Source organism: Scleropages formosus, chromosome 9, assembly GCF_900964775.1.
Source record: "Scleropages formosus chromosome 9, fSclFor1.1, whole genome shotgun sequence".
Classification (NCBI taxonomy): Eukaryota; Metazoa; Chordata; class Actinopteri; order Osteoglossiformes; family Osteoglossidae; genus Scleropages; species Scleropages formosus.
In genome coordinates, this window is record NC_041814.1 from 32,330,832 (window position 1) to 32,344,787 (window position 13,956).

The 13,956-nt window shown below is 55.3% G+C and overlaps 2 protein-coding genes and 1 long non-coding RNA gene across 6 annotated transcripts; 2 read left to right on the forward strand and 1 right to left on the reverse strand.

Moving 5' to 3' along the window:
* Nucleotides 1-921: 921 nt before the first annotated feature.
* On the reverse strand, nucleotides 922-6,447 carry usp46 (ubiquitin specific peptidase 46). Of its 4 annotated transcripts, XM_029254924.1 has the most exons (10): nucleotides 4,942-6,447; nucleotides 4,171-4,251; nucleotides 3,507-3,720; nucleotides 3,207-3,433; nucleotides 3,030-3,106; nucleotides 2,636-2,719; nucleotides 2,343-2,540; nucleotides 2,121-2,199; nucleotides 1,876-2,001; nucleotides 922-1,764 (listed from the first exon to the last, which is right to left on the reverse strand). In XM_029254924.1, exons 1-9 carry the CDS (start codon nucleotides 4,975-4,977, stop codon nucleotides 1,900-1,902), a joined length of 1,098 nt encoding a protein of 365 aa, XP_029110757.1. In that variant the 5' UTR covers nucleotides 4,978-6,447; the 3' UTR covers nucleotides 922-1,764; nucleotides 1,876-1,899. The 4 variants fall into 4 exon arrangements, with proteins under 4 accessions (XP_029110757.1, XP_029110759.1, XP_029110758.1 ...); XM_029254926.1 differs by having other exon boundaries at nucleotides 922-2,001; nucleotides 3,507-3,580; XM_029254925.1 differs by having other exon boundaries at nucleotides 922-2,001; nucleotides 3,207-3,353.
* Nucleotides 6,448-9,391: 2,944 nt separating this feature from the next.
* LOC108922762 (uncharacterized) lies at nucleotides 9,392-11,764 on the forward strand. Its single transcript, XR_001965158.2, has 4 exons — nucleotides 9,392-9,469; nucleotides 10,288-10,461; nucleotides 10,623-10,681; nucleotides 10,928-11,764. It is a non-coding gene; the product is annotated as an uncharacterized LOC108922762 (long non-coding RNA).
* Nucleotides 11,765-13,237: 1,473 nt separating this feature from the next.
* On the forward strand, nucleotides 13,238-13,730 carry rasl11b (RAS-like, family 11, member B). The gene is given in 3 exon segments (XM_029254530.1): nucleotides 13,238-13,496; nucleotides 13,499-13,590; nucleotides 13,593-13,730. Coding segments are annotated over 3 exon segments (489 nt in total).
* The last annotated feature ends 226 nt before the right edge of the window (nucleotides 13,731-13,956 follow it).

Consider the following 13,956-nt stretch of genomic DNA (forward strand, 5'->3'; position numbering starts at 1 on the left):
CAAGGGTCACAGACATACTCTGGGACCGTGGCTCCGGTGGGGGTGGGGTCACCGCACCCTCCTTCCTCCGGCGTGTCAGTCGAACCCTGTCCGGTTAGCGCCCGACGGCTGAAACGCACGCTCTTACGCAGCTTGTCCTGCGCGCCTCTGGAACACGCACGCACGCACGCACGCAGCGGGGGGTCGACAGCCCCCGAGGATGAGCTGGACAACGAGGATCCGGCTGCTGCAGCGCAGCGTAGTACAGCGTAGTAGAACGTAATAGAGCACACTGTAGTCTAGTGTAGTACAGGACTCGTACCGGTCTCTCCCTGGGTTTCGGTTCCGTTTTAAAACGTTAAGTCTACGTTTATAATGCTCTTCTCTCTGTATCCGCACTCCCTGTCGTCACGAACACACCTCCCCACGTGGGGGAGGGGCTGCAAACACTCTGACCAATCAGCATCTGCCATGGCACAGCCGGCAAGAGAGCGACTGCACACGCGCTGAAGGGCCGCAGAACCGTTCACTCCTACGGGACTCAAGAACGCCCTCGTTTCGGAGCACCTCATTAAGCGTGTAAGACCTGGTCTTCATCTGGACACACACACACACACACACACGGACTAAACTGCTGCAGGACTAAGTCTCATCGCAACGTTTTTCATCCGACAGAGCAAAGCCGCGGTTGCCAGTGACGTTCCCACTCTCCCCACCGGGACGCGGCGAAAACGTGCGATGCTTTGGGGAGGGCTGGTAGGAGGCGGGACCTTGGCAGAGGGCGGGGCTACACCTGGCAAACACCTCTCTGGGGCGCTTCGCGTAACACACGCCGTCTCCCACAACGAGAGCGGTGAGGAGGAGCACCGGGAGGAGCGCTGGGAGGCGGAGGAGCTCGCCGCCTGCGGACGCGTTCGACTCGTGAATTTGATCGCGTTCCTATTGTTCTTTAGGTGCATTCTGGCCTTAAAGGGGCCACTGCCCCATTTTCAGGGACGAAACACAGCCACCACGACCACGGTTCTACCGCAGCCGGAGGGACAGCAGAGGCACGAGACACAACGAGAGCTTCTAGAACTGAAGGAGAGCAGGAATATTGAGGGCAGTCCATGCTCAGCTAAACGCAGACCACAGCTCAGCAGCGGTTCAGCAGCGGTCAAAGGCGAGTCGTTGGCCTGCAGGACCAGGACCTGGTTGGAAACATGGAGGAGGGCTGTGAAAGAAACTCCGTCCCGGTGTCTGGGCTCCTCCTCGGCGGTACGACGGCAGCATCCCCTCACCGGGTGGGGCGGCACGGTGCGGGCCGCAGCGTTCTTGGTGGCGTTCGTCTGTTTAAGGTCGTGAGGACCGCACACGTGTGTCTGTGCGGTCAGAGAGCGCAACCCACAGGTGGCACGCAGGAACGCAGCTCAACACTGACATCAGACAGTCAAAGTCTAACTGTGCTCCTTCAGCCCCTCCGGAGGGTGACGGAAACACGGTCGGACCACGGGCAAACCAAACACAGCCTTCGCGTCACAGGGCGCGTCAACCGTGGTCCTCCTTGTAAAGACAAGTGAACCCGCGCAGAAACGCCTCTGTGGATGCGTTTGTCCGACGGGGAAGGGAGCGCAGCGCGGTTCTGCGGCCAGGAACGCCGAGGAGACGCAGCGGTCGGGTTCAGGTTTTGGACGTGTGGTCCAGACAGCAGCTCCACGTCCGTCCTGCAGCGGACGGGTCCTAAAGTGCCTTCAGGTGCAGGTGAGTCGTCCGCGGGGGTCTGTAGCGCACGCAGCCCACTGCATGCTGGGAGAAACATGACAGGACAGCCTCACTCTCCCCCTTCCCCCCCCAAGTATAAGCAGGATGGGGAGAGCAGGGATTGGGGCGTGTGGTGGGTGGGGTCAGGTGTGTCACCACAAGGGGGCGCTCTTGGCGCCGTCACTCCCTGGACTGGTAGAAGAGGATGTAGCCGGACTCGGAGTTCTTGGAGATGTCGGAGGTGAGACCGTAGAACTCCTCGATGGCCTGGGCGTCGATCTTCTGTGCGAACAAAGGACAGCAGGGCATCACGCCGTGTGTGTGTGTGTGTGTGTGTGTGTGTGTGTGTGTGTGTGTGTGTGTGTGTGTGTGTGTGTGTGTGTGTGCGCGCCGAAACCCACCTCCACAATGTCATCATCAAAGAGCAGCCAGAAGCCGTGGCTCTTCACGATGGTGATGTAATGTCCTCTATTGGGGCCGCTGGTCAACAAACGAACAAACAAACAAACGCGCACACACACACACACACGTTTGGTTCCTCAGTGACACTTTTGTGGCATACCTGCACTCAGCAGGAGCAGCGTGTGCGTGCGCGGGTGGGAGGGAGGCAGAGATGCTCCTACCTGCCGCAGTGCACCACCACGGCCGCAAGGTCATACATGCGGTCCAGGTTGACCGCATCGCCGGACGTGTTGAAGAGGCGGAGCTCCAGGGGGAAGACCACGCGGTACGAGAGCTTGGTGTAGCGGTGCAGCTGCTCCATGTACTTAAAGCGCTTGAGGTGGAGAGCCAAGATCATGGGCAGCTTCTTCACACGCATCCTGCGCGTTGGCGCACGCACATGAGAGAAGCGTTAAAAACACACCCCCCGCACGCACACGCGCACACGCACACGCGTCGCACTCTTCCCACTGACCGTTTCTGTGCCTCCTGCTTGCTGCAGCACATCTCACAGTAGTATTTGTACTCGCTGCACAGCGTCTCCGTGTTGCTGAAGTCCCTGCGAACCGCGTTTCGTATTAACAAGACGGTTGGGGCAACGCCGGAGCACAAACGCAGCGCAGCGCACGCAACGTTAAGCTACTTTTGCAGTTATTTGTACAGCTGGGTAGCTTTACCGGAGTCCTTTAGGGTAAGTACCTCGCTCGAGGGTACCACGGTACCACGGCCAGAGGGGGGCGTCGAACCTCTGACCTTCGGGTCTAAGCGCCGCGCTACCGGCCCTCCCGCCTTTACGTTACGACCGCGCTCCGCGACCTCGGCGCCGGTTCTCCCCCGCGAAGAAGCGGGCGGCCGACGTGTCCCCGTACCTCAGGCAGTGCGTGATAGACGTGTTCTGCTCCACGTCCACGGAGAGGTCCAGGAAGTCCTCGTCCTTACTGCTCACCTGCAGCGTGTCACAGCGACGCGACGCTCAGGGACTCGCGCCGCACGCAAGAAAAAAGGCCAATAAGAAGCAGGGATGGGCTCGGGAGGCGGAGCCTCACCGTCTCGCAGTTGAGGCACCGCGTCTCGTTGGTCAGCGTGCCCTGGAAGATGTCGTGCACCCAGGTCGGCTCCGGCCCGTCGTCGTCGTCGTCGTCGGCCTCGCCGCCCTTGAGCCGCCCGTTCTGCTTCTCCTGCCTCTTCTCCTCCTGCAGGATGTCGGCCACCGTGTTCAGCAGGTAGTTGAGGAACTCGTGGGCGTCCTGCTGCATGTAGTTGTCAAACAGGTCTGCGGGGGGACAACGCGGTCACGCGCGGTCGGGCGAGAAGGCGCGAGAGCGGCGGCCGGGGGACGGGCTCACCGTTCTCCTTGCGGAGGCGCGAGATGAACTTCTTGGGCGGGATGACGCCCACCTTCTTCTTCTGCGTGGCGATGCTGTGGAAGAGGTCCGCCAGGCACGTGAGCAGGTTCTCCTTCTTGCGCTGCTGCGCCTTGTAGGCGAGCACGTTCTCCCGAAACGGCCGGCAGAAGTAGAGCGCCTGCAGCACCGAGTTGCAGTAGCACGTGTTGCCGAACTGGGAGCGGGCGGGACACACGGCGGCACGTCAGCGAGGGAGCCGGGTTCGAGGCTCGGGCGCCGCGCGCCGACTCGGAGGTGCTGGGAGAGACCCGAGCGCCACCTCAAGTGAGGCGCGTGCGCGCCGGTGGCTGGGGGGGGGATCAGTAAATAAAGTGGGCAAAGTGTGTGAGTGTGCGTGTGTGTGCGCGCGCATCACTGGCCGCTGATGCGTTTCCCCTCCGAGCCAACGGGTGGCGGCAAAGAGCAGCACCGCGCGAGCTCCTCGATCCAACTTGCCGGCACAGCGTCTACGGCTGCCGTCCGGTGCTCGCGAGGGCCGAGGCGCGGCGAACCCCGGCGGCTCCTTACCGTGTCGCCGGAACGGTTCCGGTCACGTTACAGGAGCGGCGGGACAGGGACACAGAGACGGGGACGGGGACACGGGGACGGACACGGAGAGACTCACGTTGACCAGGCCGAAGTAGTGCTCGTTGATGGGGAACTGCTCCGGGCCAATGTCTTTCTCCAGCGCAGAGGCATTGGTGCCCTGTGGGGGTGTGGCGCGCGCACGCACGCACACACGGCACGCACACACGGCACGCACACACGGCACGCACACACGCGCAGAGAGGAGAAAATCAGTTCACCGGCGCTACAGTGACAGCCTGCCGTTCAGGTGGACAGCGAGCGAGCGGTCAGTCGCGCTGCCCGGCGTCCAGCGTGAGGAGCCCCTGAGCCACACTGCGGTCCTGTCCCATCGGGGGGACCGGACAACACCGCGTCCCTCGCTCGGGGACACCGTACGCGGTAAACATGGTCACCGTAAACAATCCGGCGTCGCAGCAGTCGCCGAAGCACCGCACAGATCGATGGTCCTGCTCCTCGGCTTTCACAACAAGCTTGAGCCCCTCCACACACACACACACACACACACACACACACACACACACACACACACCTGATGTTTTTCTCCAGAGCAACTTACACTGTTAATGTACCTACAGTTACTTACAGGCGTCATTTTACTGGAGTAATTTAGGGTTAGTACCTTGCTCAAGGGCACTACGGCTCGAGGTGGTGGGATCCGAACCGGTAACCTCTGGCTTCGAAGCCAAAGGCAGCTGCTGTAACCAGTACGGTACCAACTGTACGCACACGTACACGTACACGTACACGTAGGAGAGCGCGCGCGCAGACACGCGCACACACACACACACACACACCCTCCGCTACTCACCATATTACAGATGGACGCGATGTTCCTGACAGTCATTTAGTTCACAGGGAGCTCCGCACCGCCATCTTCACAGAATAAACCTGCCCGGCGGGGAGCAGGAGCCGCGGTGCCCACCGAGCGCGAGCTGCGTGCGAGCGGAGCGGCAGCGCGAGCGTGTCCGACGCGCACCGAGGCTCCGAGCGCCTCGCGGTGCATCCGCGGTTAACGGACACGGCGGAGCAGCGGACGGACGGCGAACATGAGCGACTGCGGCAGGTTGCAGACGTTACGGTACAGAGTCCCGCCCCTCTCCGGGAAACATACGGGAGGCCAAGCTTGACGGACAGCGAGACGACCCAATCGGGCTCCGGAGCACAACTGCGCCTCGGCTCAGCAGCCAATGACAGTTTCGGAGACGACTGCGTAGCTGGCTGGCGTCCAATCAGGCGCCACCGAGGACAGGCGTTACAGTCGGGATTTAGCGAAAAGCAAGCGGAGTCGGTGCGCGAAGTACGGAAAGAGGGAATCGGTGTGTTGGTTTCGCAGCGCAGTAAATGTCACTGCACAACGGCGTTTCAGAAGAAACGTGCTCAACAGCAGTGATTCGAGCTGCAGACTGCTCTTTTCTGTGTGTTTCCCACGTCGTGTTAATCATTCTTTCAGCGCTGGCCTCTAAATGACCCTTTTCTCTTCTAGCACACACTATTCCGCTGGAACACTCCTCGGTCACTTTTATTTATTCGTGCCTTACCCATCTAACGCTGAAGAGCGTTGAACGGGTTCGAGTCCCACCTGTCAGCCAGATCGTACCAAGTGGTCTGGTGTGGCTCCCGATCATCTGCTCAGCCTCTCTCGACTGGTGTTCCACAGGGCTCAGTACTGGGGCCCCTACTCTTCTCCTCTTCCTCCTCCCTCGGTCCTGTCAACGCCTCCCGCTACCATGGCGACGATACCCAGCTCTTCCTCTCCTTTCCCCCGGAGTTACAGATGTTTCCTCGCGCATCGCAACTCGCCTCTCGGACATCTCCGATCACCACCTACAAGTCAACTTCTGCCGAACGGAGATCTTCACCTCCCGGCAGGTCCGTCCGTCCTCCGGGAGAACTCTGCGAAACCGGACGAGTCGCTCGTTCCGCCGACCTCATCGGCTAAGAGTCCGGGAGTAACGATCGACTCGGGTCTGTCTTTGTCTCCGTGTGTTGAAGCCGCAACCTGGTCCTGCAGATACGTCCGCAGGATCCCACCGTGTCTCACAAGAAACTGTACGTAACTCCTGGTCCAAGGCACGGCGATATCCCGAATGGACTATGGCAGCTCTGTCCTGTCCGGTCTCCCGGCCTCTGCCGTTAGTACGGAATACCATGGTACGAGCTGTGTTTGGCCTTCCCGATGCCTACAGGACCCGATCGCTCGCTACCCCCAACCGGACTGCTACACTCCTCCACTTCTGCCCGCTGGGTGGTCCTACACACAGGAGTATTACATTACATTTACTCATTTAACTGACACTTTTCTCCAAGCAAAGTATTAACCTGCTTACAGTTATTTACCCCTTTACATAGCTGGGTATTCTCACTAGAGCAATTTTTCAGAGAAGTACGTTGCTCAAGGATACTCAGCTGGAGGTGAGAACCAAACCTGCAATCCGTGGAGCCAAAGGTAGCCACTCTAATGAGTACGCTACCCGCTGCCCATGTCCGGAAGGGTCCAAAATGAAAAGCATGAAGGTTTTTGGTTCTGGCTCTGATGTGTTGGAATGACCGCTGCCCCCCTCACTCAGAACTGCTGAATCCTTCTCAGCATTTCAGAAAAAACTCTCGTATTCCCTGATCTCCTAGGTGCTTCATAAATGTTTGTCTTTATGTTTAATAATTTGTTTAACAGTGGAAAAGCTGACGTACAGCTACTGTTCTAATGTACAGTATAGCAGTTTATACTGTGGTATGCGACAGACTGACTACTCTAGAATCACTTGTCTGCATCCAAGTCTCTCCTTCTCTTGATGTAATGAACTCTATTTTTCTGTGAGATGGACGTTGCTTTGGAGAAAAGTGTGTGCTGAATGAATACATGTATGTCCACGTAAGTGTAAAGGACGTAGGCGTTGTAGGCCTGCCCTTGTAGGGTAGCTCTTCTCGGGATCCTCCGTCTGGGTTTTTGCACATCGCTTGCCACATGCAGGCCTACGCACAAGGGCAACTATTTGTAAAAGTACCAGTGCGCATGCCTCTTGTTTTTTGCGTGCTTAAGACATTCTATGCAAGCCGTGGCGCAGGTAGCACGGGTTCGGATGCGCCTCGCTGCATGCCTGTTTTCACATGTCTTTGCACGTTCTGCCCGTGTCTGCGTGGGTTTTCTCTGGGCGCTCTGGTTTCCTCCCACGTCCGCAGCTTTCCTGGGGCGAAGCTCTGCTCCCTTGTAGGGTTTTATTTTATTTTTGGGTAGCCTGCCAAGCCTAAGGTGCAGGGTTTCGGGTGGCTTGTCCACCGCCCCCGCAGGGTGACGCAGAGATTTTGTTTTTAGCCATTCTTCACCAGATTTCCCAGAGTAGGTTTTCCTTGAAGACGTCGGCTGCCCCTGGGGAAGACGAGAGATCATCGTTGGCTGTGAGGACAACTGCTGGAAGGATGCAGGCACTGAAGAATACCATCCGATTCCGCTGGAGGAACCGGGACGACGTCGTCGGATTTCACGACCTCATTCCATTTGTTTGTGAGATCGTCTTCGGACTCCTGGGACTTCCGGCGGAGGACATTGTCTGCATCCAGAGGAATGGACCGTTGTCCTTCTTCAACGTCGCGCTGGCAACCGACGAACGTTATCGAAGGGTACTGGAGATGTGTACGGTGAATGCAGTGCATTCCAAGCTACTCTGGCGGACAGATAGAGTTGGAACTGTCCACGTCTTCGACCCCTTTGTGTCGGTGGATGTCGTGGCGGACATCCCTGGGGGATTTTGCTGACGTCTTCCCCGGACACGAGGAAGACTGGGACCTTCTGGGCATCTGGACTGGACGGAGACGCTTTTTAGTTCGCCTGTGTCCCGACCCTGCGGGGATGCACGGTTATAGGCACCCGCCTGCGTACTTCACCTCGGGTAAGGCAAGAGGCTACCTATTTTATCCTGGTCAGCCTCCCTCCTGCCATTTGTGTCTCGGTCAGGGACACACCAGAAGATCACGCAAGACAATGAAGTGCCAGCGATGTTTGGAGATCAGCCACCTGGCCAAGGACTGTGTAGGCCCCCGCCGCTGTACCCAGCCCGGGGGGGAAGATCATCTCTCCCGCAGCTGCCCGCATCGCGAACCGACCTATGCCGGAGTGGTCCGGGCAGGGGCGGTGCAGACGGGGGACGGCGAGGAAGCCCAGCCTTCGTCCGGCGGCGCTGCGGAGCAGCTGGGATCAGCGGCGGGTGCTGAGGTAAGAGAGCGGTTGTCCGGGGCCAGTGCGGCACGGTCTCCTCCTTATTTGCTAGGCGCTTCTGAGGGGTCCCGGGCCGAGGAGGAGAGGGACACACCTGGTCGCTCGGACATTTTACGGGACTTTACGTGACCGGGAAGAAGAAAAGGCGCAGGAGGGAGGCTGGGTCGATCTCCGCTACTACACCGGGGGTGCCGGTCTTGACCGCGACCCCTCAAAAGGGCCGAGAAGATGCTCCCTCCTCCATAGCGGTACTCGATCATTCGGGCTTATTAGTTATTGACTTGTCTCGGGTGGGACAAGTTATCGACTTGTCTCGAACTAGCTTCGGTTCGTCAGGGTCGGGGGAAGAGTCCCACCCGACAGCTGTGGAGGAGGGAGATTTTTGTTTAGAAAAACTGTTCGAATAATTGATTTTAATTTGTAGATTTTAAAATGTTTTATTTTTAGAGGTGTCTTATATGAATGTTTAATATTTTTATGGTTCTTAATGACAGAGCAAAATCAGAATGTGGGGGTTTTGACATCATGGGAGCCTGGGTACTTTTCTTGTCAATGTGGTCTTTGAAATCTTGTATTTAAATCACTTTTTGGTGGGGTTTTAAAGTCTCAGGTTCCTTTTGTCAAAATGGATATTTATATTTGTTGTTTAATTATGATGTTTATTCCTCTTTGTATTAGTGAAATAAGATGTTTGGAGAAGTAAGCTCTGTCACGTTTATGCAGAGAAATGTTTTTAAAAATGGAATCTGTGAGGATGTTTTTTTGTGATGTGGAATGTTGGAATTTAATACGGTATTGAATAAAGTATGGAAAAAAAATTAAGACTGCATATGGACCGTAAATAGAGAACATCTCATAAAGGTTATGCCGCAGTTTGTGTAATTCCGGAGTACTCTGTTTTGTTTTTGTTTTTTTATTTTGAATCCTTTTGTTAAAATCGCGTTCCGCCGTTCCGTCCGTACCTCTTGTGCCTTTTGGCGTTTCGTAGCTGGTGACGTCACTCTAACCGGATGTAGATTCTGAGCCGTGCATATAACCTCGTGCTCCGCGAGCTTCTCTTTCTTTGCGGTGCTGCTGCGGAAGGGAGCGCGCGAGTGAGAGCGCGTGGACGGGCCTCGTGTGTGAGGTCGGTTGACGGTGCGACTTCTGTGGCGAAAGTAGCTGCTTCTTGCATATTTGAAATGTATTGGTTTTTGTTACCGTCTCGTCTGCTGCGTTTTTGGTCTGTATTGTTAAAACCAAATGTTTTACTAACGATGTGTATGTTGTAGTACACATCTGTGAGCGCCTGGTACCGTACGTTGCTCAGACAACGTCTGCTAAATGGATAGTATGTGTAAATGTTGTAGTAATTTACAGTTTTACTCACGCCGCTCTCCTGTATGTTTAATAATAAAATGCCCACCCGCCGTTACGATTCTGGGCACGCGCCCGGCCTGGGCTGTGGCCGCGCGGACCGCCACGTGACGTGAGCACGACGTGACTGATGCGCTCGTCATCGGTGGGAAGAGGGGCCTCGAGGGATGACTGAGGCCGGGCCGAACTCGCTCGGTGTCCTAGTGACGGACAAGTCAAGTGGACGTTCGGTGCGGGCAGCTGTAGCGCAGCACTGACTGACTCGCTGGCCATGATGATTGACGGTCTCCCTCCAGCTGCGAAAACAAGTGAAATAGAAGATGATGGTTAAACGAGGGGTAAAATGTATACATGAGCTATTTGTGAAGCGCTGTGTGGTAGAGAAACGGAACCTGTCTCGAACTCTTTGCCCATTTCCGTGAGACCCTTCTGTGTCTCTAGTGGCCAACGTGGCCGTGGGTGGTGGTGGTGGTGGTGGGGGCAGCACCCCGCCCTAGATCCTGTCGGGAGGAGCACGTGCTACGTCACGTGTGCCCACGCATTTTGTGCGGAACCGGCTGTGGCTCTAGTTCCTCTTTCTCTCTGTAGCACCTCCATGGAGTGTCCGCTGCCGGAGCGGTGCGAAGCCATGCCTGCAGCTGTGTGCGAACTCAAGGTGCACGGGGGGGTGGGCTGATGGACCACCGTCCGCTGATGGTGTGAGTCCGCGATGCTGCAGCCAGTGAGGATGAGGATCGTGACCTGGAAGGAGTTGTGCGGGAGGTGGGTGGAGCCACAGGAAGGTGGGGAAGGGTGATTTGTGGGCAGTTCTCATTGGTGGTCTAGTCAAGATTTTGACTGCATATTCCACCCATGTAAAGAGGGAGTGCAAGAGTGTCATCAGTGTTAATGTGGAGTTAAAGCCCCTCCCTCCCTTCCTCCAGTGAACACCTGCAAAGACACAGGAGCAGGAGACCATCCACAGTCTGGGCCCCAGCAGGAGGTGAGGAGGCTGCTGCCACCGTGCTTGTAAAACCCTTCACGCTTTGCCCATAGAGACCTTCTGTGTCTCCTATGGCCAACACAGGGGGGGAGAGAGAGGACCTCTCTGTAACCCTGGGCAGTGGGGCACCACCCTGCCTTGGATCCTGTCGGGAGGAACATGTCAGTCATCTGCTCTGAGCTCACTGGTTTACCATGTATCACTGTGGTTGTTTAATGTGTGTAAAGTAACTGACTCTGTCTTCAGGGCCTCCACACCTCCTTGCTGTGCAAATCCTCCATGGGAAGGACCTGATCATGTGCCAATGAACACATGTTGCCTCTTAACCCTGAGTAAGACTTGCAGTAACCTGACTTGACCTCATAGTGTTAAGCCCAAATAAGTAACATGCTGCAAAAAAATGAGTTTCTTCTGCTACTCTATACCTAATATTCATGAGCGGGACAGAACACCGAAAACACAATGGTGTGTAAAAGCTGTGAAGCCTGTTTCAGAACAAACCAAAGTATTAGCTGAATTGAATTGTGGTGATGACCATGTGAATTGGTCATGAGGCATTGAAAGGGAAACAGGTTTGCTAGGTTCTCACCTGCCAAGCTGCAGTGATGTTTTTTGGGTTGATACTACTGATAATCCTGCATCTCGTTTCCCATTTACATGTAACATGTCTAAAGATCTGATCATGAATACTTTTACATTTAGCTCATGCTTTGATGCGAAGGTTAGTTGACCAGTTTATACAGCAGGGTAATTCTCCTGGAGCAATTTAGGGTAAGTACCTTGCTGAAGGGTACCACAGCCAGTGATGGGGCTCAAACCTGTCTTTCCCTCATTCCTGAACAATGACCACAAATTCAATAACCCAGCAGCAATGTTATACAAAGTGAGGGAAGTGCATCAGCTGATCAGAAATATGCAGCTGTGTTTAGAAGGGCCAGCTGTTGTCAAAATAGTACATGTTTGGGGCAACAAACATGTTGCTACCAACATATAACTTCTGGGGCTGTATGTACTGCTAAGGGGGTTAAGGGGTATTGTGCTGTTCCAGTCATATTCATTGTGAAATAAAGTTTTTACACCTCACCTGTCTTGCTGCTTGCTCCTGTTGTGCTTGAGTCTGGAGTTCAACCTGTATGGCTGTGTTGCAGCAGCAATCTGGGTTTGGAGCTGTGTTTGTGCCCAAAAGCCATGCTGGCTAAGGGGAGTAGATGGTTACATGCTGGCTTGGGCACTGCTATCTTTATGCAAGGGAGTACAGGCTTCACTCCTCCCATGGTGGAGTGCTGCTGGAACCTGAGATGCCACACACCACTTGCCATAAAGAGCTCCCAGCAAATGGGATGGTACTCAGTCTGTCACCTACTTCATGTTTCTGTGCAGCTGGGAATGTAATTAAGCTCCACCCACATTCCCCCAGACTGCTCCCATCACCCCCACTATGTGGCTACAGAGTTGCAGGGCTTTTCCCTTCCCCTAGCAGGCCCCACAAGGATGCTCGTGTGTGTGTGTGTGTGAGAGAGAGAGATACAAGAGGGTGGTCTGTGGTGGGGTTCGTGTGTTTAGTCACAGCAGAGGAGGAAACATCGAGCCCCTCCCAACTATGTACGAGGAACCCTGTGCACTGAGGAGCACTTCTAGTCAAAGGAAACAGAGGCCAGAATCTACAAGGACTTTATAAGTCACACTAGTGCCTGTAGCACAACACACACAGGGCACTCACACTGCTGGTAATGAGTAGATCAACTAGAGGCTGCAGTTACCTCCCTCTGTGTTTATGGGTGACAGGCACATGCGTGGAGAACAAGTCTCTGCACGGGCCAAGATACTTTTTCCAGAGATGGTTTAAGATAACATCCAGCAGAACAGCGTAAACAGAACACACGCTACACCCGTGGCCCCCCGCGCACTCATTTCATATTTTGGCACGGCAGTGCCAGTCATCCTCTGCTCTCACGAGTTCTGGCCTGGAGCAACAAAGGGGGCTGCAGGGCCTCGGCAACTCCTCCCATTTTTACTCAGGATATATGTAAAAGCAAACACCAGTAACAATAAACGACTTCAAATTTAACACTAAACATTCATAACCTGATGGCATGTTTTGTGATTTGGTTTTCTAACTACATATTCAACCAAAATCAGAGAACATAATGAATTTCAATCTGCCTTTCTCCATCTGTAACAGTACCATACATAGAAATCACACCTACATTATAAGAACCACAAAATACCCAATTTATGCACAACAATAAACAATGAAAAACACTCTAAAACACTCCTAAATACCAACAAATGTTAAAAATCACTATAAAATGTTAAGAGGTGAAATCTCATGTAAGATTAAAAAAGCATTCCAAACAATAATCCCTTCAGTAGACCCTGAAAAACCGAACCTATGAGGAGTTTCTCTACAAAGGAGACGCGCATCTAAATGTCACCTTCCACTGTGATGCGTATGTAATCAGTGTCCTGCTTATACACTGAAAACTCCTTTCCTTCGTGTAAACATGTAATCATAAGTGACCTCTATGAACGCTTACATGGATGTTCACTTTCGGGATGAAACACTTCTCCGTGGCTCCGTGTTCACCGACGAAGCCCCGCGGCCCGCTCAGCTCTACCCGTCGCGCGACTCCCTACATCCAGCGGGCAGACGCCGTCGCCCTCGTCTACTCTGTGACCGACCGCAGCAGCTTCGAGCTCACGGGCGAGCTGCACGAGCAGGTGCGTACGCTGCGGCCAGACGCCCGCGCGCCCGTGGCGCTGTTGGCGAACGAGGCGGACCTGCTCCACACGCGGCAGGTGGATGGGCACCAGGGCGCCCCATCTACGAGGTGTCGGCCAGTGAGGACTACAGCCAGGTGCACGGCGCCTTCCAGCTGTTGTGCCGCGAGCTGTGGAAGCAGTTGGCCTGGGGGGGGGGGGGGGGGGTGGGGCTGAGAAGCGGCGCTCCCCCCTTCTCCCGCAGCCCAGGTCACCCAACACGCAGGATCTGAAGCGGCGCTTCAAGCAGGTGCTCTCGGCCAAAGTGAGGACCGTGACCTCACCGTGAGGGGTTGGGGACGACTTGCGTGGGGGGTAGAGACGTGCACTCACAGCCACACTCTGCCTGGTCCTGCGATCCCTGACCTCCTGGGAACAGTACCGTGGAGAGCGGTGGATGTGCTGCGGACTGCGTGTGGGTCTTCAAGGAGCACTGGGGACAAAGTTGGACGATGCAGGCAACACTTGGTCTCCCTGCACCGCACACACCGAGGATGCACAGGATGCACCACCAC

What these genes read in the sequence shown, in the direction of transcription:
- usp46 (XM_029254924.1), bottom strand. Translation starts at nt 4,977, where the DNA reads ATGACTGTCAGGAACATCGCGTCCATCTGTAATATG. An exon ending in TCTATCACGCACTGCCTGAG is followed by an intron (nt 2,720 to 3,029) that starts GTACGGGGACAC and finishes CGCGGTTCGCAG; the next exon opens with GGACTTCAGCAACACGGAGA. An exon ending in GTGGTGGTGCACTGCGGCAG is followed by an intron (nt 2,200 to 2,342) that starts GTAGGAGCATCT and finishes TTTGTTGACCAG; the next exon opens with CGGCCCCAATAGAGGACATT.